The sequence below is a fragment of the Camellia sinensis genome, chromosome 7 (assembly GCF_055761805.1).
Source record: "Camellia sinensis isolate YWXY chromosome 7, ASM5576180v1, whole genome shotgun sequence".
Taxonomy (NCBI): Eukaryota; Viridiplantae; Streptophyta; class Magnoliopsida; order Ericales; family Theaceae; genus Camellia; species Camellia sinensis.
In genome coordinates, this window is record NC_138967.1 from 184,614,790 (window position 1) to 184,642,094 (window position 27,305).

At 38.0% G+C, this 27,305-nt stretch overlaps 2 protein-coding genes across 2 annotated transcripts; one reads left to right on the forward strand and one right to left on the reverse strand.

Annotated features, from left to right (window-relative positions):
- Window positions 1-1,838: 1,838 nt before the first annotated feature.
- On the forward strand, window positions 1,839-13,032 carry LOC114297301 (protein disulfide isomerase-like 5-4). Its single transcript, XM_028241701.2, has 15 exons — window positions 1,839-2,208; window positions 3,586-3,676; window positions 3,936-4,030; window positions 4,770-4,827; window positions 5,099-5,283; window positions 5,397-5,454; window positions 8,651-8,691; window positions 8,840-8,914; window positions 9,673-9,729; window positions 11,443-11,509; window positions 11,644-11,781; window positions 11,993-12,217; window positions 12,380-12,535; window positions 12,625-12,702; window positions 12,821-13,032. The coding sequence occupies exons 1-15, from the start codon at window positions 2,168-2,170 to the stop codon at window positions 12,896-12,898; spliced, it is 1,443 nt and encodes a 480-aa protein (XP_028097502.1). The 5' UTR covers window positions 1,839-2,167; the 3' UTR covers window positions 12,899-13,032.
- Window positions 13,033-14,288: 1,256 nt separating this feature from the next.
- On the reverse strand, window positions 14,289-16,110 carry LOC114297274 (early nodulin-like protein 9). The gene is made up of 2 exons (XM_082880096.1): window positions 15,637-16,110; window positions 14,289-14,978 (listed from the first exon to the last, which is right to left on the reverse strand). The coding sequence occupies exons 1-2, from the start codon at window positions 15,842-15,844 to the stop codon at window positions 14,575-14,577; spliced, it is 612 nt and encodes a 203-aa protein (XP_082736222.1). The 5' UTR covers window positions 15,845-16,110; the 3' UTR covers window positions 14,289-14,574.
- Window positions 16,111-27,305: the final 11,195 nt, after the last annotated feature.

Sequence of the window (27,305 nt, forward strand, 5' to 3'; positions counted from 1 at the left end):
ACACCTGGTGATATTGCATGTCCACCACATTTTTGATGTATAAAATGGTTGCACGTTGAAGGTGGAAAGTGAGAAAACCTGGGGAGCAAACCCATGGTTTTTTTTTTTTTTTGGATTTGGTTTTAGTATATAAAAATATTAGGTTTCAGTGTAATTTGATTACAAAAAAATATAGAAAAAAATATAATAAAAATATCATAAGGTTCAGAAATTAATATTGAGTAATAATATAAAGTCAAAAAAATATTTTATTTTATTTTATTTTGAATAAATGTTCAGTATAAAAATATACAGACTATTAAATTCAAAATATTGTGAATAATTATTTAAGAAAATTAAAAATATATATTATTTTTATTATATAAAAATACGGGATTTCACAATAATCAAATAAATTTTCAATAACTCATCGTTTAAAATACAACTCAAAATTCATTTTAAAAATTAAACTAAACGAAAGCTTAGGCTTCGTTTGAAAACAGACTATTTTAGTATTTTTTGGATTTTTACCTAAAATATGAGGTAACAAAAATTAATATGTTGGGAATGACTTTTTGATTTTTTATAAAAAAAAATATATATACAAAAAGTAGAGAAAAAATAAAATCTTTAATTTTTTAGTATAAGTTATAAATTTTTTGATTTTTTAATAATCTTTTAACTTTTAAATTAAAAATGTTACATGCCAAACAAGATCTTAATTTTATTAATTTTTAATTTTTTTTTGTAACCAAACAAACGTCGGGTGTAATTTTGGCCCGGCCCATTCGGGCTCGGGCCGTGCCGGGCTATGTCGGGCCTTGTGGGCTCCTGGCAAAAAGTCGGGCCTAGCCGGGCCAGCCAACGGGCTAGAAAACTAGGCCCAGGCCCAGGGGTATTCGGGGCTTGGGGGCGGGTCAGTGGGCCGGGCCTCGAGGGCGAGCCCCTGGGCTTGGGTTTGGGCTCGGGCTTTGGGCGGGCCTAAATTTTAACTTTTAAATAAAAAATGTTGCATGCCAAACAAGATCTTAATTTTATTAATTTTATTATTTTTTTTTTGTAACCAAACAAACGTCTGGTGTAATTTTGGCCCGGCCCATTCGGGCTCGGGCCGTGCCGGGCTATGTCGGGCCTTGCGGGCTCCTGGCAAAAAGTCAGGCCTAGCCGGGCCAGCCAACGGGCTAGAAAACTAGGCCCAGGCCCAGGGGTATTCGGGGCTTGGGGGCGGGTCAGTGGGCCGGGCCTCGGGGGCGAGCCCCTGGGCTTGGGTTTGGGCTCGGGCTTTGGGCGGGCCTAAACAAAATTAAATTTTTTTTTTTAATTTTTTCCACCAAAAATTTATTGTTTTCTATTAAAAATAACATTGGGCATCGGCCGAGTCGGGGCTCGGGCCGGGCTTTTGGGCGGGCCACGGGCCGGGTCGGGTTTCAAAACGATGGCTTAGGCCTTTGTCCAAAACCTCATGCTTGGGCTCAGACCTAAACGGGCCGGGCCCACATCGGGTCGCGGGCGGGCTTTGGGCTGCCTACGGGCCACGGGCCAAAATTACACCCATAATGTTGGCGAGGTTAGCTAGATCACACAAATCCGAATCTTGGGCACACACAGTATTAACGGCTCAGCCCATTAATAAGGTCTCATTTTAAAAAAAATTATTGAATATTTTTAGAACGTCATATATTTATAGTTTTTATTAATTATTATTATATTATATATTTTTTATATTTATTAATCACTCAATATAAAATTATAAATATTAATTTTAACTAATTACAACACTTCTAAAACATTATGTGACCTGCAAAAGCACCCAATAATTACTTCTCATTTAAACTATAAAAAAGTTAATTCGACGATCCAAACGGAGCCTAAGAGCGTGTAATTTGTTCTAAAGTATTTCATTCAAAGTACTTGACCATTTACTGAAGCCACACAACACAGATTTCAGCTTAATATCTGAGAAAATAAAATATAGTAAAAATCTCCCGAATTAAACGCAAAAGCCAGTGTACAAAACGTCGAGTCCCAAGCAAACCAAATTCTTCTTCTGCTTCGATCTTGTTACGAACGAAGCATAACAGTCTCTCTCTCTCTCTCTCTCTCTCTCTCAACAGATCTATCACACCGGAGATTCGAGCTGTGTTTCTCTGTCTCTCTCTGTCTCTAATTCCAATTTGGCGTCGTAATCATGGTTTCGACGCACAAGCTCAAATCTGTTGATTTTTACAGGTCAGATCTCTATTGTTATGTTTGTGAAATTGACTTCTTGTTGTTAGATCCGAGATAGATATCCATGAGTTTTATGAATGTATCGATCAGGACGTTGTCATTGTTCTTCAAGTTTTAGATCGTATTTTTACTTAAATTTGAGTAAAAACTTTTTCGGTTGATATATAGATTACTCCAATGGCCAAACTCAAATGCAAGCATACATTTGAGAAAAAACTTGGTAAGTGGCACAATTGTGAATTTCGAAGCTATTGTATAACCCAAAATTGTCTTTAGAATATAAATTTGAGTAAAAAAAAGGGTCAAAAATTGAGTAATTTTGGTATGAGTGTGGGAAAGGAGTGGAGAGATATTATGACCATTTTTACTCAAATTTAAATTTGATTTGAGTAAATGGTAAGGATTGGAGATGCCCTTAGGTTTTGGTTTTGAGTAGGTCTACTAAAGATTTGGATAGTTGTTTATGGTTTCCATTGCATTTAATTTTTGAATTATATTGAATTAAACAAGGCAATTCACTAGTATTGAACTCCTAATTCGAGGGTGTGTTGGGAGGGTAGACTGGATACAGATCTACCATTTGGAGACTTGAATCAGTGTGAGAGTGTTTTCATGCTTAACAGCCTCAGCTTTGAATTATCTTGAATGTATACCTAAATTTGAGATTTGTTTATTTGTTCCTTATGATTTGGGTTTTGCATTAGAAGGTTGTTTAATATTAAGTTTAAAAGTGATGGGAGAAATTGCAAAGACAATTTTTGTCAAGTGAGGGAAGAACAAAATTTGTTGCGCTATTTTAGGGAAGTAGAAGTACCAATACCATATGCACTTTGGCTTTTGTGCTTGGGGGGTCCTTGGAGGTGTACTTATTGTCCATAAAATATGCGTGGTTCCATGTTTCTGGCACAATTTTTTTGCATTTATTACAAAATTTGTCGTGTCATTTAAGAGAGAGAGAGAGAGAGAGCAGCCTTGTGCACTAGGGGAGGTTGATTGATCAAGTAGTAGCATGCTCACATCTTCACTTCGAACTCTGAAGGTTTAGGAGTTAGGTGTCTTTTTCAATCAAGCTTCGTTGAGATTATTGGGGATATGCTCATGAGGGGGATATTATTCTACTTCTAGTTTTATTTTGAAATTTACAGATGAAGTATTATCATAATACTAATAGAAGGAAGGAAACAAGGAGAGATAAACCAGTTGTGGCCTCTTCTTTTCTTTTCCTTCAGTTTTGGTAGCCTATGGCAAAGCAAAAGTCTTGCTCGAAATATTATCTTAAAAGATTACATCGTCTCATAGTTATCAACCATCCTTTTATTAGTTCAATTGCATTTTGTTGGATGTTTTACTTTATTTTTGTTTATTTATTTGTTTCAGGAAAATTCCGAGAGATTTGACAGAGGCATCATTATCAGGTGCTGGATTATCCATAGTAGCCGCGTTTTCCATGATATTTTTATTTGGAATGGTAGGAAGCTTATTTCTCTTTGGTTGGAGATTTAAGGATTTGATATTCAGTTCTATATTGATGTAGTGTCATTTTGTAAAATTTTGCTTTGTTTTTCTCCCTTCTTTCATTCATTAACTATCATTTTTTTACATTCTAGGAATTCATGTAGTTTCCTAGTTGCATTACGTGTATGCATGCTTGTTCTTCTTAACAACGTATTGTGCTATTATGGTTTTTGTTTTTGTCGTAGAGATAAATATCTAAATTCTTTTTGTAGGAACTGAATAATTATTTGACAGTGAGCACATCTACATCTGTAATTGTTGACAAGAGTTCTGATGGGGAATTTTTGCGCATTGATTTTAATGTTAGGTATGGTCTTATGATCATAATTCTATTCCTCATGAAAAAATATCCATTATGGTTTTGTACTTTTTATATCATTTTTTTTTCTTCAAATACTGCGACAGGCAACTGGAAGAACCCACAATGTTCTTATTTGTGTAAAATAAATGATGGCAAAATTCAGTTCTTTGACTAGAATGGAGGTCATGAGATTCTGTTAATAGAGAACCTCTATTGCTTGTGTTCCTTGTAATTACTATGTTGATACATACTTCTCTTGAAAATAAACTAATCATATTGCATCGTATATATTGGTGTCATCGCATATGTCCACACCTTTGGAGAGGTGAGACCACTTCTTCAGTATACAGGAGATGGCCTAAATATGTTGTATTACTATCAGGCTAGTCTGGGAAAGAATTAAACTTCAGACCTTTGGGTTATCTCTAGAGCTTCAAATGATGCCAGTTACACCTGTGCAGGTGAGGCATTATGGGTACACTCATTGGTGTCTAACAAGCTTACTGTGTAATTTTAGATTTCAGTAGCTGTGGCACATCTGCTTATACCCTTAACATGATGATATTCTATGAAGTTCCTACTAAGTATATATATAGTTCTTTTACATTGCTACTCATTCTATAATATTTCAATTATGGCGGTTGTGTGTCTCTTATTCTGTCAAATGCTTTGCTTTTCATTCTGCAATGACAATCTACTTTTAATTGGACTGTTTTAAAACTAACATTCCTTAACATTTTTGTAGCTTTCCTGCACTCTCGTGTGAATTTGCATCTGTTGATGTTAGTGATGTCCTGGGAACAGTAAGTTTCAATGACTCAATTCACTTCAATTCATTAATCTTTGAACAGTAAATTTCGAGCATTGAATGCATTCAAGTTATTGCTTCTACAAAAATTGTTTGTGGTTCTTGTTTAATCAACAAGAATTAGGTTTTAATCATCTTATTTTTTCCATTTAAAATATGGTCTATCTCTCTGCTTTCTAAGTGTGAATTGTTATTTATTTATTTATTTATTTTCTGTATCTCTGTGAAATGTGAACTGACCCGAACTTGTTTCATTTCATTTGCAGAACAGGTTGAATATAACAAAAACAATCCGCAAATATCCTATAGATTCAAATTTAAAACCTACTGGCTCTGAGTTTCACTCAGGGCCAATTTCAGGAGAGATTAAGCACGATGATGAAGGCGATGAAGAGTACGCTGAAGGTTCCTTTATATTAAGCGAACGTAATTTTGATAGAATTTCACATAAGTAAGTGGACTAAATTTGATTTTCAAACCCTCGTATTATTGTGCTTTAGTGTTTTGTTGTGGGAGATTTTCTTCATTTTGTGGTGACACTGGAAATCAAACATTTGTTTTCAGGTACCCAATTTTGGTTGTCAATTTCTATGCTCCTTGGTGCTATTGGAGTAATCGCCTGGTATTTCTCTATCTTTGCTCGCCTGCAGTATGCTCCAATGATCTATTTCATTGTTCAATGGGCCTCAGTGCTCAGACTCAAGGCCACCTAGACGACCATATATTTGCTGAAAATATATGGTTGACATTGTTGCCTCATTTATGTAATTATTCTTTTGTACTCACTTTATGATTAGAAAACATCCTCTAGAAATCTTTTCACTTTCTTTTTCCATGTAACTTGTTGGTACTTTGAAGTCCAATACTATTTAGCAAGTTAAAATTTTCAGATATTTGTCAATATCTGTGCCCCCTTTAGGGCTTCCTACTTGTAATAGAGTTTGGGACAGGAAAATTACCACAAGGAATAGTCCAATGGGCACGAGAAGAAATGACCCTCCACAACTTGAGGATTTGCTTCACATGAAATATCAGGAGTCAGAATCACATGGAGATTTTTTTTCTTCTTATCTCTAAAAAATTTCTTATTTTGATTTCTTTTAGACCAACCAAGAGAGCTCCTGCTCTGGCTTCGTAGGCCCCCACCTCTCTAAAAAACTATGATGCTGCCATCATAGTTTCTCAAGATCCACTATGCCACACGGACACAATGATGGAGAGCTGTTGCACAATTGTCAAGAAATTTATTCTAATTTGGGTGCTTTCTTTGGGAACATTTCGCTGTGAAATTCCCTCCTAGTGGCTTGTCTTGTTCTCTTCCCTCACTTGATTCACTCTAGGGCTGTTCAGGGGTTGGAGGGACTCTGGTTTGACCTTGATCCGCCAACTGACCTGAATGTATCTGGTTCAGCATTTCTCCAACCGACTTCGATCAAACTACTGATTGATATTGATCATGTTTACCCTTCCATTTTCCGGTGGGGTTTGGTCGGTGCCGAAAATCTCCACAGAAAACACACACACACACAAACATTGCTACCACCTCTGAAGTTCCGCTACTGCGCCACTACAGCTCTACCTTTACCAAATGCAAACCCTAAGGTCATGTGATTCAACAGGAGCTGGGAAAAAAAGAAGAAGAAACAAAATCAAGGATCATGACATAAATTTGATACAATAGAAATTAAATAGAGAACAGTAAGAATTAAGAAATTAACAAAAAATATATATTTTAGTTAACAAATTCACTTACCTAGGGTTTCATTAGATAAATGTGATTGAGGCAGCATCGCAGCATGTCGTCAGAGGGGAGGGTACCATGTCTTAATTAATAACAAAAAATCTAAAATATATATTTATATTTAACAAATCTACTTACCTAGGGTTTCATTCGACAAATGTGATTGAGAAGGTGTCGCAGCATGTCATCAGAGGGGAGGGCACCATGTCCTAATTAATAACAAAAAATCTATTATATCTGCTTAGGTGAACTAGTCAGAGGAAGGGAGAGCAACATATAGCGGCAATCTCCAGTGATGGAAAGAGAAGGAGAGAAAGAAAGGGTTGAGAGTTCGTTCATCATTACTTCACGAGTACACAGTATGGCTGAGACTTGAGAGGGAAAGAGAAGATCCTTATGAGTTGAGATGGGGTGAGAGATAGAAAGGAATAGGGAGAGGGAGAGGGAGAGGGAGAGGGAGAGGGAGATCTGATCAGTGGCCTGATCCTTCAGGTGAGCTGAGAGAGAGACAGAGTCTTTATCATTGAGGTGTGAGAGAGATAAGGGTTAAGTGATACGAGTAATATGGAAAACTAATCAAAGGCCAACACGTGTTGAAATATGTGTAATATTAAATATTTCAGTCAGTTCAGTTTTCACAGGTTACATGTTGTTAAAATCGAAAACCAACCATAGAACCAATTTCAAAAATATATGAAACCCACAGCTTACTAACCTTACAAGTGAAACTGACCGTTTGTCACTTTCTTGAGTCAGGTCCTTTGAAGCACGGACACCTCTCCGAAGGTAGCGTATGGGTGTCCCACACGTGTCGGACACGGATACGTGTCGGACACGGATACGTGTCAGATACACAGTGGACACGTGTCAGACACTACCTAACATGTTCCCCCTTTTTTTTTTTGAATTTTTCTAGTTGGACACGCTTGGGACACGTTAGAGACAGAGAGAGAAACCCCAACTCGTTGAATACAAAGAGACAAAAACCCTAACTAATTGAATACAGAGAGAGAGAGAGAGAGAGAGAGAGAGAGGGGGGGGGTGAAGAAGAATCTGTTGAAGCCCTAAATCGAGGTATGTTTTTCGTGTCTGTTTTCGTTTCTTTAAATTTGTTATTCTTCTTCTTTTCTTCTTCGTTTTTCTTCTTCTTCTGTTCGTCTCTCTCCGTAAGTCTGTGTGTTCGTCTCTCTCTCTCTCGCTTTCAACTTTGTCTCTCGCTTGTGTTGAACTCATCGACTATGCCTCTTTGACTCTCTCTCTTCTTTCTGCGCGGTCGTCTCTCTCTCTCTCTCTCTCTCTCTCTCTCTCTCCTCTGTTCTATTCTTTTTTTTTTTGTTCCCCTCTATCCCTGATATATTATATATATATATAAAACCCTTCTTTTTTTTCTTTCGTCTTTTTCTTTTTTTTTCTATTTTTTGAGTATTTTTATTTGCTCAACTTAAACATACATAAAATAAATTATTTTTATTTGTAGGAAAAAATTAATTTGTAAATGAAATTTGATATTAAAGTAAATAAATATAAATAAATAAATAAATAATATATATTTTTTAATTTTACATATAATAAATAAATAAAATTATATATATTAAGCATGTCCCTAGCGTGTCGTGTCCCCCATTTTTTGAAAATTTGCATGTCCGTGTGTCTGCGTCGTGTCCCGTGTCTGTGTCTGTGTACCATAGGTCAGGTCAGTCGGTTTTCTCAGGTGAATCAGGCTCCTGAACTGCCCTAATTCACTCTAGCTGAAATGATTCACCATTGAACCGTTACTAGCTGAATTGTCGTGCATGCATTTTTTCCTTGCCTTTCAATGTTTATTCTTTGCTAAGAAATAGTGTCTACTTATTTTATGGATGTTAAATTTTTGCATATCTCCAGTTATTACTACTCCATTGCTGAACAAATCTTAGCTTTCTTTTGCCATTTTTGAATTGCTTTCTTTTTTTTCATGAGTTATATGATCTCACACTAAGGAATTGATTGGAAATTATACATCTCAAAATCTGCTTTTTAAATGGATGTTGTTGTGAACTTAGTTGACATTTTTGCCTCATTGGTCTTCTTGTTTCAGAAACCTTCATGGGAGAAAGCAGCCAAAATTATAAGAGAAAGGTTTAGTTGCATCTCTGTTGTTTTCTTTTCCTTTTAAATGTTTTTTTTGTGAACAATGACTTCCTCTTTTTCTCCCCCTTTAATATAGTTACTAGTATTATTTTGACTAGGCTTCATCGAAAATCTGATGTCAAACCTATTTTTTCAGATATGACCCAGAAGTGGATGGCCGCATTCTTTTGGGGAAGGTTGATTGCACCGAAGAAGTTGATTTGTGCAGAAGGTATTTCTTAAATCAATATTTTTCCCGACTTATAATTGAATTTGGATTAATCCAACAATGGGTTATTGTGCTCTATTGTTCATTACCATTTATACTAATCTAAAGCAGTTTTCTTTTCCATGTAACCTTTTTACAAAGTTCAAGTATTTTTCTTTTATTCATCTCTAGATATCAGAATTGTAAATCCTTGGTAATTTTGGTCATAGGCTCAAGCTAAGGCTACATGGATTTCTGTTGTGTGCCTATTGAAGTTTAAGTTATTTTCCATTTTTCTGTCCTTTCCTTTTTTATTTTTCTTTTAATTTTTGATTTCCTCTTGCACTGATTGAACTAACACTTGTTTTTTGAGTTGATCTGGGTTTGCAAACCTTTTTGTTCATTCTTTGTAGCTTATTGACATGTTTCCAGTTCCAGGTGCTTAACTTCTCAAATATGTTTTTGTGTCCTGTATACAGATCCTTGTGGAAATTTGCAAGGATTCAAGCCTGTGTCCCTAGTTTCATAATTATGTTTACTATTCCAACTTTATTTTCTTTGGAAGTACATTTTAGTAATCTGTTAATCCTTTCTTATTTTGGAGTTTCCAAATGATGATTTCTTACTGTATGATACATGATCATTTCCTGCGTGCCCATGTAAGATTAGAATGGTGGTAAATCTTTTAAGTGGCATACTTCTTTTGCAGCTTCCCTTGTATTAATTCCTCACTGTTGCAGTTGTTATTTTTCATTGACATGTACTTCATACTGAATTTTCAGGAATCATATACAAGGGTATCCATCTATTCGCATTTTCCGTAAAGGAAGTGATGTTAGGTAACTCACGCTGTTATGTATCTTTACTATCTGTATCAAACTCTATACCTGATTCGTTCATATTTGAATGCATGCTTGAAGACAATTGTTATCCCATGCTTGAAAAAATCGTAACATGGAATCCTATTTTAGGAATTTGCTCATTTTTTAAGTGATCAGATTTTGAATACGAATTTTACGTGGTCCATATGAATAAAAAATAAGTTATATTATCAAATATTGTTCTAGTGGACGAAAGCGAGGAGGGAAATAACACTAAATTAGAAATTTCGAGAAAATCACTTTAGTCAAAAAAGTTAAGATTAGGAGATAGCAAATAGTGAACATTTTGTTACTTAGGAATTTGCTCATTTTTAAATTGATCAAGGAAATTATAAATTTTGAAATCATAATTTATTGACATTTTTTATATTTTAGTCAAATCCAAAAATAAAGCTTGAAGATTAATCTGAATAAGCTGTTATAGTTTGGCCTTAAGAGGAAAAAGAATTGGTCACCCTCACCTTCATGCCATGGTTCAATGCACAAAGAAGATCCAAACTACCAACCCGAGATTTTTCGATCTCACCTGAACCAACAGCAGAATCTTTCATCCAAATATAGAAAAACTCCTCTCTCCAACAGCAAGTCGACAGTATATAAATGGGGAGAAATTTTATCGAAGGGGAAAAGTCCTTCGAAGAACAAAGACGAACTTTGGAGGGGAATACTTGCAGAAGCAGAAACGGAGAAATAATTCTTTGCACTCTGCAAAGAAAGATGTCCCACCGATTATGTCACAAAATACCCTAATTAAAAACATTTTCGAGGGATCATTACAAAAGAGAGAAGCCCCCATATACTAGCCCCTTTAATTCATTTCCTTTCTTAAATGAAGAAGTAAAAAAATGAGAGGAAAATAATATTTTGTTTCTAAGTACATGCACAAGGCTCCTGCTTACAACAGGTATGGGATAGGTAGTTAGTAGGCTACCTTACTCTGATTCCCAAAATATGATACGACTCTGAATAGACTCAACTGGATTAAATGGATCTATGTAGCCAATCCCAAGTATTGAGACAAAGGCTTCTTGAGTTGGGTTAAGTAGCTGATTCTCAAAATTTAAAAAATTGATCTCCATTACTGGGTGCTTTAGCTACACCACAAAATAGTTATAGTTTGATCATTAAGATAATAAAGAATTAAAAAGTTAATAACTGTTTGTGTGCCCAATTATAGTCTTGTACATTCAGGGTTTATGGGTGGGCTAGTTTGGCCTCCCAATGGGTAAATCCACATGCATCTCCTTAAACGTGATTCCAAAATCAATGTGAAAACTTCCACTTCTTGAGCTTTGCCAAAATAATTTTTGGATTTCAGTCCCATTCAACTGGGGAAAATAATGGTTGACCAAAAAACAAATACTACTAAAAGAGATGAGACATTTTTAATTGGTAAATACGATCTCACACAGAGAGACTTTGAGCCAGGCTATTTTGAAGTTTGGATCCACTATTGCTGCCATTACTTTTGAAGAGAAACCAGGAATGTCTGCTCTTCACATTACTTGGTTTTGCTATTCTAAGTATATAATATATATATATATATTTGTTTGAACTATCAGCGTTTTTCGGTTATAAATTGTATCTGATTACTTCTGAGATACCACGTTGCTTGACGACGTTTATATTTCTGCCAACTAATGGACTATCTTGTCATCCGACTTGCTTTAGGGATGAACATGGGCACCATGAACATGAATCATATTATGGAGATCGAGATACAGATAGCCTGGTCAATGTAAGAACAAATTATTGTTGGAGTCTAATGATTGTTCATTTGTTAACTTGTTAATACTTGGGACTAGTTTTTAATTTCACTTCCTATTGTGATGAGTGCCACTTGACTTGATCTTGAGTTTCCATCTCCTGCAGACAATGGAAAATTTGGTTGCACCTATTCCATTGGAGTCTCATCAGTTAGCTTTGGAGAGTAATGGCACTGTGGCAGACAAAAGACCTGCACCAGTAGTAGGAGGATGCAGAATTGAAGGTTTTGTCCGTGTTAAGAAGGTGAATCTTTACTTTAAAATGATGTCATATATTTTCCTTTGAAACATTGTTATGGCATAACTTTTAGGTCATCCCCTCACACTTTATATTTAACCCAAAGGACATTACTTAGGTAGGTGCATACCTTTTCTCTCAGGAACAGGATTGTTTCTAATTTCTTCATCACTATTTCTGTATTTATTCGCTCTTGACCACTCCTTGTACTCTGCAGGTTCCTGGCAACCTTGTAATCTCAGCTCGATCAGGATCTCACTCCTTTGATTCTTCTAAGATGAACATGTCACACATCATTTCTCATCTTTCCTTTGGGAAAAAGATATCTGCAGCAGCGATGAGTGATATGAAACGAATGCTACCTTATCTTGGTGTAAGCCATGACAAGTTGGATGGCCAGGAGTATATCATCCACCCTGGTGATTCAAATGCCGATGTTACTGTAAGCTTCAGTCTGCTTACTATATATCTCACGAGGTCTTTTCTTTCAAGCAATTGGGGATGTTTAATGAATCTTGGATTATTTGAGCTGGGAAGAATTTCTTAATGTTTAATAATTGCACTTTGCTCCTACTTTTTTTATTTTTTATTATTTCCTTTGCAGATAGAACATTATCTTCAAGTTGTAAAGACGGAGGTGATAACAAGATCCTCTCGCGAACAAAATTTAGTGGAGTATGAGTACACAGCCCACAGTAGTCTCGTACACAGTGTACATATCCCTGTTGCGAAATTCCATTTCGAACTGTCTCCAATGCAGGTTCAAGACAGTCCATTAAATGTTAGTGTTGACAATGGATCTGATTGATGTTTCATCTGTTCTCATAACTAGTTTCCTTCTGTAACCAGGTATTAATAACAGAAAAATCAAAGTCCTTTTCGCACTTCATCACAAACATCTGTGCCATTATTGGTGGTGTTTTCACGGTTAGTTATACTTCTCTCTGTTTCGTGAGGCCCATAATTGTGTGATGGGGGCAGCAGGATAAAATTTAATCGTTTAATAGTAGTCTGTTTCTAATATTGTCTTCCCTGGGCGTTTCAGGTTGCGGGGATAGTGGATTCAATTCTACACAACACTTTGAGACTAATGAAAAAAATTGAACTAGGAAAGAATTTTTGATAGAAATATGAAATTAGTCAGTGTATAAAAAAACATTAAGAAGTGATAGACTTGTAACGTATTGCTTTTTAAGAGATGAAACTGTTAGATTCAATTGCTGATAATTGAAATTTTGTTACTTTTGAAGGATCCAATCTCCATTGTTTTCAACCCATGGTTCCTTATGTTCTACTTTTTACTTCCATGTCTTTTCTTTTATGCATGTTAGGGCTTTTGGATAGCTATTATGATCACAGTTTTTCTATGTGCACAGAATTCGATCTTAGAAACGAATATAATTCCTTTCACATGGGATGCGATCTACACATTTGGTGGTAATGTGGTTCTAGGTCACATCTTATGTGAAAAGGTTGTCTTCGATTTTGAAGTTTTGTGCACCTTAAAAAATTTCTTTTGATCAAGAGTGATGCGTCAAGTCTTAAGTTGGATTGGGTTTTGTACCTACGAGGTATTGGTTTGCCATATTTATGGTGTAGGAATTCAATATGGTATATTATTATTCAATAATAAATCACTGTGTACAATTTCAGGTTTGGTTTGGGATACACTAAATAATACAAAAAGTCAAAAAGTCACTATCCTATTTAAGTTATATCATCTTATTTAAATCACATCACCTCTCTAACACATCACATCAAACTCTACCTAAACTAAATCTATATAAGTCAATAAGTCAAAAAGTATATTTTTTTAGAATATCCCAAACAAATCTTTAGTAGGCATTGGATTTGATTTGATAGTTACTTTTTTATAGAAAAATTAATAATCCTAAAAACACTTCTGTATAAAATTAGTTTGCAATAAAGCTCTTCACACTTTTGCTAACAACCTCAACGGTTGCTTTTTAAACCTTTACATTTTTTGCATTTTTGTTTTTATGATGTGCCTGTGGATTTGTTTCGACACATGTGAAAACTATGGTACTTCTTTCGTCCCATTTTGATAATTCTTTTTAGAAATTATAACTTTATTAGTGGACATGTAATCATTATATTTAAATTCAAATTTTAAAGCATTTATTCCAATAATGTCCTCTTTTTTAATTTTTAATGTACTTCTAGCTATTTAAAAAGAGTAATTTTGAAACACTAAGTACTTTTTAATTTGACTTTTTAAATAAGACATTCTAAAATGGGAAAAAAGACTAACAAAATGAGACAGGGAATATAAGATACAATTTTTACTTGTATTTCTACGAAAATACAATTATTTTGAGTTATTTATATATATATATATATATATATTTACAATTTTTTCATTTCAGTATTAGTTTAAGAATTGTATAATAAAAGCAAAATATGTGTTTTTAGTGAAAATGGGGGTACAAATAGTTCCATCAAAAAATTTGATAAAAAATAAAATACAAGAAGTAATTCACAGACATGAAACATGTAAAAACCAATTTATTTCTTTTTATACATTGTTTATTTATTTGCTTTTACATGGTGGTGCAATTCACCCAAGCTTATTTCTCAACTGTACCAATCAAATTTCAAATACCTACTTGCCTTTAAAGCCCCAGCTGAATCCACTGAGACCAAGGTAAAGAAAATAATACAAACTCAAAAAAAAAAAACTTTAAAAAATAAACAAAATAAATAAATAAACATTTCAACTCTTAGAAGAAAAAGTTTAGAAACAGGTGACTAATTTGTGTGTATATAAAAGAACTGCACTTAAAAACCCAAAAGAAGAGAGCCACTCAGAAAAGCTCCAATGGAAGCAACAAAGTTGACGACAATTGAAGAAGCAGCACTGGGAGGAGGTGTCTGCTCGGCTGAAGGAGTCGGAGATGGGGTATTCTCCACCGACCCTTCAGTTGGCGCTGGAGAAGGGGGTGGTGGTGGAGAAGTGGTGGAAGAGCGGTTGGTTCTGTCCGCCATAACCACCACCTCCAACTTCTCATTCTTGAGGCAGTTGTCTTTGAGTCCGCTTATGAAGTAGAAATGACCAGATTGGTTGAACTTGAAGCTGGTGTGGCCATCTGAGAATTTTTGGATGGGTTGTGCTGTGTTGCAGTTGTTGTAGTCATCTTTGTTTACTTGAAGCACTATGTCTTTGTCAGCTGGGTACACAAACACTGCAATAAAGAAAACAAAACAAAAACAGTTGAGATAGTTAAGTAATAGCCGATAACAATATCGGATATGTATTAACAGGTGATATTTAACGTCTTGATCTTAAACTATTCATACATTTTTTGATGACGAATAAAACACTAGCCGTTCTTTTACTTGCACATAAATTAATTATAGAATTTGATAATCGATCATGTGAAATGACTGTGTTCAATTATCTTAACAGTTATATGTGTTTGTAGGGTTTTTCTAACTCTGAACACAAGAGTCTACTTGTGAAATGAATATAATGAAAAGTAAATATTGTTAAAAGAAGATAAAAAAACTGATATATTACAAAAAATAAAAATTAATTTATACATATCATTTTGATGAACAACTTATTCAATTGTGGTTAGTTTTAATCGGGTTTGACTTGATTACTTGATTAGAACTATTTATGAAATTCGTTCATTTTCAATCTTAATTTATCATGTATTTATTAATGTATTGTTAAAAAAATGTGACTATAAATTTATTTATGTACAACGCAGAAAAAAAAATATTACATATGATTTCATGTGCTTTTATTAATGCGCATCTCTATTAACTTGTGTGTAGACATAAGAAATAGAATTGAATACATTCTTATTCGTCATAGTAAAAAATGATCGAACTTACCTAGAGAGTCTCCGATTTGAAACCGATTCCTTTCCGCCCATTTATTATAGAGTGCAGATGAATCAGAGGGGACTTTCCACCCATTTGAACCACCAACCGTGAACTCAAATGCACCACCTTTCTGGATCAACAGCACAAGATTCAAGAGCCCCAAAACATAAAATGCTTTGTGATGTTGATTTGATCTCAAAATGCTCTTAATAGCCATTTGATTTGAAACAGACAAACTAATAAAAAGAAAGGTGGTGGGTAAGACTATTGAAGCCAAACCAAACCCTAAAAACTCAGATTGGGGGGTGAGAGAAGAGAAGCTAGTTGGGTGACAAGAATGGTTCAAGATTAGGGTTTTTATAGGCCAAGCTTGTGACTCTGAAGCTTTTTGTAGCCCACTTTGTGTTATTCTCTCTTTTTCGTGGGCTTTCTTGGCTTCTGTTGCAAAGCCAAAGCATATAGATAACTTTCTAATGAAAACTAGATAGGTTGTGATCCTTTTTATAAAACTTTCCTCAGTAACATACTTATTCTAAAGTGTTATACTTTGCTTGATCAGTGTCAAGCATATTCATAGCTTGTGGATTGGGTTAGTACTTGTAATTGGTAGAAGAAGCATGTGTGTTCATATGATAAATGCCAGTCTAGCCGAATCTACTTCGAAGGTTCAATCTGATTGAAGAAACAATCAATCTCTCTCTCTCTCTTTCTCTCACTCTCTCTCTCAAGTATGATTGTTAGAACCATAACTAAAAGGTAAATTAGTCACCTTCCTGAACTTTGTAGAAAATAAGTCTCATAAATTTATTATAATTACACTAAGCTCCTTTTAAGGTTTCAATTTATATAATATTTGGCCAATATTTTATCAGAAATTCGCTAGTTGTATGAATGAAAATTGATATTATTTTTTTTACATTAAAATGTATATTTTATTTTATGTGTATCTTTATGTCTTCATACCATGTATATTAGTTTTGATCTCTTTAATCTTAACTAGAAAAACTAGTGTAATTATTTTAAATTATAAAACTTATTACATTTTTTAAAAACTTTAAAGGACGTCAGTATAATTTGTCAAGCTTGTTTTGGGTATGACTTATTACAAAAAAATATATATAAAAGAGGTGATATGATTTAAATAAATTAATAAATCAATAAATTACTTATTTTTTATATGTGCAAAACAAGCCTAAAATAACAGCCAAACAATTCAGTAATATGAGATTCAACATTTGATGGGCCCAAAGGGGCCAACAATATGGTTTAGTCCACTACGTGGCTTAGGGTTGTGCACATGTTGATTTGGATTGGTTTTGGAAAAAAAAATATCAAGTAATTTATTTTTGGCTGATTGAGAATTTTTTAACTCAATACATATCTTCCCACGAGTGAGTGATAAGTTAATTGAATATTTTGACAATTTCAAGTCATTTTAACCAGCCTACTTAAGTTAATTAAGATGGAAGTATTCTTATATTTTTTTAGTCTTAGAGGATTATTAATTATTTTTAACCCTGGTAATAATTTTTTGAATTTAGCCCATTAACAAATTATATTGTAAATAATTTTGAGTCGTTTAGTAAATTTTTTAATTTAATATATATTGTTTAACTTGTTATTTTATAGTTTATCATGTAAAATAAGTAAATTTTTTTTAAAAAGTGGATTAGGCCGTGCCGAGAAACTCTCATCCCAAAATATAACTGAAAAATAAGCCCATTCAAAATCTTTACCCAATATAATTTTAAATCAAAATATTTATTTCAAACTTCAAAATCGAACAAATAGGGAAAATTATTAGTCAGTCTTATTAATTGGAATTATTATTCAATAAATCCTAAGTCAGAATTTTAAAAACATAGTAATCATAAAAATCATATTTTTTTGACGTTGAGAATCGTTAGAAAAAGGGTATGTTTACTGTGAGAATAAGTTTGAATTGAAAATCGTAGGTTAGCTGATTGAGTTGTGAGGGTAAAATGGAAAACATTGTCTTATTAATTTGAAATAGAACTTGTTAGATATTTGTGCGCGGGTGATTTCCGCACTATGAAGAAGGGTTGAACTTCGTGGATGAACAACATGCTTCAGGAATTGAAGATCTGCACAGAGTAACAAACGGTGAGGCTGCCCGACCGGGGTTTGGTCGGAAACCCCTCCGATGGTAAAGTCAGGGACTCAGGGAGAGGAAAAAGAGAGAAGAGAGAATACAAAGAGTGTATATGTGTTAAGTGTATGGATTTCGGATCCCCTGAGAGTGAATAGTGTTCACCTTTTATGGGAGAAGGTTGTTTGTCGTTCAAGTCCTTCTCTCTCCGCCATCTGTCCAATGTGTCTTATTCGTGGTCGTCTCCTATTGGAGGAGGACGACCACTCCGCCTGACACTCGGGTGCAGGTCTGTTTTGTTTGTCTCATTAGCGGACATCTCTCATTGGAGGAGGACGACCACTCCGCCTGCTATTCGGATGCAAGTCTGTCATATATGCACCTTGTCCCTCTCCGCCTCCATGTCTCCACGTTCTGTTCATACAGAGGGGGAGGAGCAGGGTTGTTTGTCTCTTGTGGGCCCAAGAAAGATCTTTAGTGAATTGGCCTTCTCTAAGTTGGTCTGTTCTAGAACGGTTGTCCAACCAGGAGGTCCAATATGTTGTTCAACCCACTTCGGAGTGGTTCTGTCCATCCGGAAGGTCCACCATGTTGCCCAACCCACTTTTGAGTGATGCTCGTACATTGGGCCGAACTCCTATGATTGTCTTGCTTCGGAGCAAGTGTTGGCCATAGGGCTGAGGTCCGACCTAGCTCCACCTTGGAGTGAGTATTGCATTGGGCCTAGCACCAAGACTTGATTAATTTTCACCCACTTCATTTGCCCCCTGGCTTGCGCTTACGTTTGGCAAAGCGAAAGCCAATTCTGTCGCCAATTTCGAAGTTTGGGTGATCACAACTTAATTTGAGCTCCATGAACTGGATTAAAAATTATTGTTCTGTCTAACGTATGCGTCTGCCCAATGTTTTGTAGCTCAGTTGTGCCTCCAAACTAAATGTGTCTTCACTAGCCTTGTAATTGTCTAGCTTGGTGCTCCTTCAGTCGGCTGAGCGTCGCTGCTTGACTTGAAAAAAAAATATATATATATATATCCACAAATTTTTTTATTTTTTTATTTTTATTTTTTATTAAATATATATATATACACGAAATTTTTTATTTCTTATTTTTTATTATTATTATTATTTTTTTAAAAAAAATACATGTATAAATATATATATATATATATATATATTTTTTGGGGGGATATATATATATGCATATATTCCTAAAGTTGGACAACTGGACCGCGCAATACCATTACCATGCATGGTAATAACATGCAAAAACTATTTGCTGGGTACTTGGTATTGTTTTGCACTTGGTGAAATAGATGTGGCCCTACAAACTTGATACTCCAAATCAAATTTTGCAAGTTTGCTTATGAAAATGTTTGGTAGGCCACGTAGTGATCACTCTCTTGCACTAATTGTCTAACATGCTCCAATGAAAAAGTGAAGCTTTCTTTGTCTACTCGGTCTCCAACCAGGATAGACAACAATACATTTTGTCTGCTCGGTCCCATTTAAGAATTGAAAAAGTGATGCTCAGTGCTTGGTCGGTCATGCTCCATCCTATTTGAACATAATTAGCTAATCAATTGTTCGGCTCATTTTTCATCTCCTCTGCATGGTTATCAACTTTCTTCACAGAGTATTTTTCTTCCTTGGTAACCTTTTTGTTCGGTGGTCATCTCTTTTCATATCCAGCAGATTATTTCTTTCGTGGCCTTTGTTATTCAATCATCACAGAGTGCAACTTCCGTTTCTAGTTCTAAGTTGCCATGGCCTGTTCGGTCAGCTGAGGTCGTGCGCGGTACAAGCTTGGTCCATTGTTCATATCGAAACGTTGGGCCAATTTATGAGTCCCGTACACTTTAGCCCGACTGGATTGTTGCTCGGCTATGGGTTTGCCATTGGTCGGCCTTAGAATAACAACCCACCAAATTCGCAGCTCGATCGCTAGCTTGATTCGTTGTCATCGACGAATGAGTTCGGTCGGTTGTCATTACTCCGTAGCTTGGTTCGCACCAGCTTTCACGCTGCTCGATGATCTCCAATTTGTGCTCGATGCATTCTTGTTCAGTTGTCTTCGTTGTCGTTAGATCGGTCGGCGCATCTACGACTTAGTTTGCTTATCTTCTTCATACTAGGGAACTAGACTTCCTGAACTTGTTTGCTCGCTGGTTTGACAGAGTTGCCTAGTGAGGCTTTGGACACTCAACTGCCTTGCACGGCTCACCTGGAAAGTTCGGAGCTGGGCTAACTTCACATTTATCGTTATTTCAAGTGCCCTTTAGCTCGGTCTAAAATGCTTCGGCCGACCCGTCTGTGAGCATCGCAGCTCGGTCGTCCATGATCTTGGCCTTGCCACCAGACCTCAAGCTCGGCCTTGACTAATGTCCTTACTCCGACTGTCGAGCCATCACGTGTCCACATTTGACTAGTTTGGGGGCTGTCAACATGACATAAAGGTAAGCCCATTTCAGAATTTGCTAATGAAAACAAGCAAACCCACCTTATTCAACACTTTCTCACTCTAGAAATCTGAATTCCAGGCCTATTTTTCCCATTTCCTTGCTGCCTCACTTTTTGACTCCAGGAGCAGCAGTACCCATTTTTGGAACAAAGCTCTGACTTTGTTTTTATTCTCACGCTTTCCTTCGTTAGAACTTTAAAGCGATTTTAAAAATCTGAGCTTGACCTCTAGTCCTTTTTCCATAAATCCCAAACTTTTGTTTAGAAAGGTTGGAGCTTGCACCAACAACGTGGTCTCCTCACTTTCTCACTCTAGAGAATTAGATTTTCATAGTCTGGAGACAAACCCAGCATTCTCTTCTTCTAACTTCATCTTTCGGCTTCGTTGTTTGCAGCAAAAAATTATCCTCGCCGTTATATCAAGTCGGGTTTCACCAACTGGCAAACAAAGAGCCCATCTTACAACAAATATGTTCGGATTTGATCAGATACGACACGACGTAGGCCCACCGACATGTGGCTAGCCACTTTAGTTGTTTCATGCCCCTTGGCTGCGGTTCTGAATCTGGAATGTCCATCCATGCTTACAAGAAGATTGTGCCCAAAGTTAGGTCGTTCAAGTTTGACATAACTTGTGACCGAGTCGTTCTAATCTGGTGAGCAATCTCAAGCTGTTCCTCGTGGGAGCATCTCATTGCCTCTTGTTCACTGGGTTTTGATTTTGTAAGTTTTTGAACTCTCTCCTTCTAATAAGCTTTTCTTATTGATTTTTGGTGGACACTGTTTTGTAAGTCCTTCACTGTGATTTATTTATCTATTTATTTATTCTCTTTTTTTTTTTTTTTTTTTTTTGCTCTCTTTTTTTTTAAATTGATTTTTTTATTATTATAATTATATATATATATATAATTTTTTTTTGCAACTCACAATTTTTCTCTTGGTTGCCACAGTGGGATTGCTTCATCGGAGACACTCGCCGTCAAGTTCTTCTTGATTTTGACACCGTAAGTCATAGAATCCATGTATTTATTTTCCACTTTCACCATTACTTTTTTGGCTAAGTGTAACATTAAGAGTTGTCTAGCATACGATTGCTTGGTCGGCCATTGTACCTCCAACCTTGCAAGTCATCCTTAGTGTAGTTGTTTGGTGGAACGTCGCACCTCCCATGGGTAAGTTTCGGAACCTAGTGGACACCCCGGCAGAAATGGATGAGTTCCGCCGAAGATATAACATTCCTAATGATGTCACATTGACATTGGCGGCGGTAGACGCGGATCGGTCGTGTATGAGCACCACAATGCCCTTCTCAATTGCCCCCATCGTAGAGGGGGGTGTTAGGTTTCCGTTGAACCCTTTGTTGTGTCGATTCTTTTCTTATTTCGAACTTACACCAATGCAAATATCAATGAACACATTTAGAGTGGTAAACGGTGTCTCGGTCTTGAACGACCTCTTAGACTTGGACTTGGGTATTTGGGATATCCTTCATTGCTACTCCTTGTGTCGTAATAAAGGCGGTAAAACCTATTATGTCAAAGTTCGGTCGTTGGACCTCCAACTCGTTACGGAACTTCCTGATAATGACAAGCATTGCTCTGATTTCCTTCAAGTCGGAGGTAATTGGGAGTTTGCGGCCGAGGAGGTGGGCCGATCGAAGCGGGTTCCATGAGAGAACGGCCACCCAGGTCATTCTTTATTGTAGCTTCCTTTTATCCATTCGCTTATCGCCTGTGATTTTTTTTTTTTTTTTTTAAAGTGTTATTGTTCGTATTTGCAGGTTCAAAGAAGCTAAAAAGGAGGCCAGAGAAAGAGTATCCAAGGGATATCAAAGTTGCACTGAGGTACGAAGATCGGTCGGCCTCACATTTTCTTAACTATGTGCAAACTTACAGACATGTCATCCAACGGAAACCCAAAGTAAACAACTTCGCGAGGGACTCACTTGAGATTGAAACCGAAGAACAAGTTGGCCATACTACCGGAGCTTCCTCTTCCGCTGTTGTTTGTTCATCAAGTGGATCACTCAGTAGAGGCTACTCTCCGTCGTCAGACTTAGCAAGTGAAATGGCTCGTCGCCAAAAGCTCAATCTTGATGCCTTAGTCTTTGGATCTGATGATGAGGACCTTCTAGCTGTTTCGACGGTCGACACACGAGTTTCTTCTCCATCGATTGAGAGGTCTAAGGGTGAAAAAAGGCATGTCGTTATTCCTCCTCCTCCCGTTGCTACTCTTGCTCTTCCTGCTGATAGGGCCTCAAAGAGGAAGAGATCCAAAGGTAAAGAAGTTGCTGGGGGTTCTAATGAGCAGGGCTCAGTTGAAGAATGGGTGCCTTCCTTGGAGCATAACGGCCGAGCAATCACTACATCGGACAGCACAATCTACTCAAGCGACTTGGCCTTTGACTTATCAAAGACATTGCTGTTACCTTTGGATATGGCGGAGCAAAACATTTCAAGCGACGTGTTGATCAAGGGTTCAGTGCAGATGTTAACCGCAGTAAGTCTTCTTTTATGTCTTTGTCATTTACTTAAATTTGGTTGTTGAGAATATGACATTTTGGTTTGGTGTAGTGCATTTAGAGGATGCACATCATGGATGAAAGGCGACATCGTGAGGAGCAAGAGAAGGTTAAGACGATCAACATGTTGGCTGATGCTGATATGTCCTTGAAGGCGGCCGGAGAGGATATAAAGGAGATGGAAGATGCAAAGAAGAAGGCCGAAGCACTGATGTTCATGGCCGATCGGAGGGCTGTAGATGCCGATGCTGCTTTAAAGTCTTTAAAGGCTAATTATCAAAGGATGGTGGACGAGGCTGAACAGAGGGGTTATGACGAGGCCGAAAAGACCTATTCGGAGGAGATTTTGAAGCTGAGGGACAAGATCTTTACTAAGGGTTGGACTGGGGCTCTGCGCGCTGCTAAGGTGGAAGAGGCTTCTCCTCTTTATGATATTGACGATATCCCAGTCCCTTCGAAGATCGCTGCGAGGGTTAGGATGAGAAGGCCTCGTCAAGGTGGAGCTACGGATGTTGATCCTTCTGGCCTTTCTCCTTTCCTGCTGAGCTCTTCCTTGGTTAGACAGACTGTCAATCCTACAGAAGAGGAGCACCGCGAAGATGGACACTACGAGGAGGAGCAACGCGAGGAGTAAGTTGTTAGGTTGCCTCGAGGTTTGCTTTTACTTCTGCTTTAGTAGTTCTTTTGTAATGAAACTTGGAAGTTAATGAAGTATCTTCAAGTTTTGCTTTAGCGTTCGGTTGGATAAGCTATGATACAAACCGAGCTCCCTTTTGTAATGAAGTACCTTCTAAATTTGCCAAGTGTTGAATTTGCAACTTGTACTTTTTTATTTATCTTGGAGTTCGGTCGGGTGGACCTCTTCTTTTGTAAGGCCGAACTCTTTTTTGTAATTGAAGTTTCACTTCAATGCACTCGTTCTTTTATTTTCGCAAGTGTTGAACTGTTTATCTTCAATTTTTGCTTATATGTCATGTTTGCCCCCGGCAGAGCAGAGGCTCTGTGGCCTAGCAGGCTGTCTGTTCGGTCTGATCAGGCTTCGTGCCTTAGAAAAAATTGAGTGAGTTTGTTGATGCCCCTAGCCGAGCATGAGCTCTGTGGCTCGGAAGGTTGTCTGTTCGGTCAGACCATGCTTTATGCCTTCATAGAGAAAAAATTGTGAAAGTTTTTTATCATGTTGGTTGGCCGCCACCTCACTTGGTCAAGTTTTGGCGTGATATAACCCTTCGTAGAGTGTAATTCTGCCCGTCTTCGAGCGCGAATTGTGAATTTGGACCGTGCTTTAAGTAACGATACTTGGCACAAATTCCACCAAGTTGTACCACTTGGCACCCCGCTCCAACCAAAGGGTTGAGCATCCGGGATTGGCTTGAGTTAAGACTCGTGGCCAATTTGCTCCACCGAGCATAAATGTACAACACAAGTAAATAAGGACAAACTATAAAACAAATTTTCATTCATTGATACTTGTAACTTTTGATTACATCAAGGCATGTTCTGAGAAATACATTACTGTAAGTACTTTATCCTAAGAATCATATCACTGGAAGTACTTCTTTAGGTTGGCGACGTTCCATGGTCTAGGGATTGCCTTCCCTGATAAGTCAGCCAGATAGTATGCGCCATTGCCAAGTGCTGAAGTAACCTTGTAGGGCCCCTCCCAGTTAGCACCGAGTTTCCCTTCCCCAGGAGCTTTCTTGTGATCCATTACCTTCCTGAGTACCAAGTCACCTGGTAGGAATTGCCTTGGACGCACATTCTTGTTGAAGCTCTTAGTGAGTTGCTGTTGGTAGGCCGCCAACTGAATAAGGGCAGCTTCCCTACGTTCTTCGGCCATGTCCAGAGCTTGGGCGATGGCTTCATCATTGTCTGCTGGCTCAAAGATCTCAGAACGGATGGTAGGAAGACCAACCTCTAAAGGGATGACTGCTTCTATCCCATAGGTAAGAGAGTAAGGTGTCTCACCGGTTGACCAACGAGGAGTAGTTCGGTAAGCCCAGAGGACATTCGGTATCTCCTCCACCCATTTGCCCTTGGATTTTTCAAGATGCTTTTTTATCCCATCAATGATCGTCTTATTGGACGCTTCCGCTTGGCCATTGCCCTGTGGGTAGGCCGGAGTGGAGTTTCGGAACTCTATCTTCAAGTCAGCGCAAAATCTTCTGAAGATCTTGCCATCAAATTGTGTACCGTTGTCAGAGAGAAGGACTCTGGGAATGCCAAATCGAGTCACAACATTGCGCCAAACAAACCTCTTAGTGTCTGCTTCTTTGATCTTGCATAAGGCCTCCACCCACTTGGTGAAGTAGTCAGTTGCAGCGATGAAAAACCTTTTATTCCCAGTTCCCCTAGCTAATGGTCCAACAATGTCTAAGCCCCACTGAGCGAATGGCCAAGGACTGGTGAGGGGGGTTAGAGCTTTAGTTGGTTGGTGAATGAGAGGAGCAAACTTTTGGCACTTGTCGCATTTGCGGACATACTGTTGGGCCTCCTTTTGCATGCGCGGCCACCAATACCCGCGTGTTAGGGCTCGGTGTGCCAAGGACCGACCACCAGTGTGGCTCCCACAGATTCCACCATGGATCTCATAAAGCACATCTTCTACCAGACTTGGATGAACACAGAGTAGATAAGGGCCCATGTAGGACTTCTTGTAAAGCTTGCCAGATGGGGAGACCCAAAGCCGAGCAGCTCTGTGCCTTGTCTTGTGCGCTTCTTTTTTGTCCTCAGGAAGGGTGCTATTCTTCAAGAAGGCCAGGAGTGGGTCCATCCAACTTGGGCCCAAATCTGTGCAAAGGACCATTTCGACTAGTTGAATACTTGGTTGGGGTACATATTCCACCCATATTTTGCGAGCGTCTCTGGAGTCGACCGAGGAACCTAGGCAAGCTAAAGCATCAGCATGACCATTTCCCTCTCGGCCAATCTTCTCGACTCTGATGGCTTGGAACTTTCTGATCAAATTTTTGGCCTGTTCTGCATAAGTGGCCATCCGTTCATCGCGAGCCTCGTAAACTCCAGAGAGTTGGTTGACCACTAATTGAGAGTCACTAAAGACGAGTAGCTCCTCCGCGTTGAAGTGTTCGGCACTTCGCAAGCCGGCTAGTAGAGCTTCATACTCTGCTTCATTATTAGAAGCTTTCCAGCCCAACCGAATGGCTTGCTCCCACATGAATCCTTCAGGAGAAATAAGGACAACTCCTGCCCCAGAGCCTTTTTAGTTAGAAGAACCGTCCACAAACAGCTTCCATACGTCCCCAACAAAAAGCTTCCATGCTTCGGCTGGGGATTGCCCTTTATGCTGGGCAGTCATAGTGACCAAAGCAGAGCTCCCTTCGGAGGCGACAGCCGGTCCCGGGGTGAATTCTGCAACAAAGTCTGCCAGAACTTGAGCTTTGATTGCTGTTCGAGGTTGGAACTTGATATCAAACTCTCCAAGCTCCACCGCCCACTTTGCTGTTCGGCCTGAGAAATCTGCTCAACTGAACACCGACTTGAGGGGGAATTCAGTGAGGACGTTGATGGTATGTCCTTGAAAGTAGTGAACAACCTTCCTAGAGGCAATTAATAGTGCATATGCCAATTTCTCCAATGGCAAGTATCTAGTTTCGGCATCTAGGAGTGTCTTGCTAACATAATACACTGGTTTTTGCTCCTTCCCATCCTCTCTGACTAGCACTGCACTAATAGCATGATCAGAAACAGCCAAGTAAAGGAAAAGCTCTTCGTTGGCGACAGGTGTTGATAGAAGGGGAGGAGAGGACAAATACTTCTTCAAATCTTCTAGCGCTTCGGAGCACTGACTTCCCCACTCAAAACTGGTTTTCTTCCTTAGAAGTTGGAAGAAGGGCTTCATCCGATCAGAGGACCGACTGATGAAACGGTTAAGTGCTGCAGCCATACCAGCAAGTTTCTAGAGTTCTTTAGCCTTTGTAGGTGCTTCAAGGTCTTGGAGGGCTTTGATTTGGTCGGGGTTGGCTTCAATGCCCTGCCTAGTCACCATATACCCCAAGAACTTCCCTGATCCTACACCAAAGGCACATTTTGAGGCGTTCAATTGAAGCTTGTGAGTCTTCAGAATTCCAAACACTTGCTCAAGGTCCCTTAGATGGTGCGCGGCAAACTTGCTTTTGACGACCGTGTCATCAATGTATGCTTCCATGGTTTTACCAAGCTGGTCTTTGAACATTTTGGTGACCATTCGCTGGTAGGTCGCACCAGCGTTCTTCAAGCCGAAGGGCATCACTTTGTAGCAGTAAGTGCCCCTAGGGCTGATAAAAGCCATTTTCTCCTGGTCAGGACCGAACATAAGGATCTGGTGGTAGCCACTATAGGCGTCTAGAAAGCTCATGCGCTCATGTCCAGCCGTTGCGTCAACAAGTTGATCTATTCGTGGAAGGAGGAAGCTATCCTTGGGGCAAGCTTTGTTAAAGCTAGTGAAATCAACGCAGACTCTCCATTTTCCATTCTTCTTTTTCACCACGACGGTGTTGGATAGCCATTTTGGGTACTGCACTTCTCGAATGACTCCAGCAGCCAAAAGTTTGTCCACCTCTTCGATCACTGCATCGGTGTGTTGCGCGGATGATC

Excerpts from the sequence above, each read along its gene's own strand:
- LOC114297301 (XM_028241701.2), top strand. The coding sequence starts at position 2,168 with ATGGTTTCGACGCACAAGCTCAAATCTGTTGATTTTTACAG. Across the intron at positions 11,782-11,992 it reads GTTTTGTCCGTGTTAAGAAG|GTTCCTGGCAACCTTGTAAT; the intron begins GTGAATCTTTAC and ends TGTACTCTGCAG. Across the intron at positions 12,218-12,379 it reads ATTCAAATGCCGATGTTACT|ATAGAACATTATCTTCAAGT; the intron begins GTAAGCTTCAGT and ends TTTCCTTTGCAG.
- LOC114297274 (XM_082880096.1), bottom strand. The coding sequence starts at position 15,844 with ATGGCTATTAAGAGCATTTTGAGATCAAATCAACATCACAAAGCATTT. Across the intron at positions 14,979-15,636 it reads TCAAATCGGAGACTCTCTAG|TGTTTGTGTACCCAGCTGAC; the intron begins GTAAGTTCGATC and ends TCTTTATTGCAG.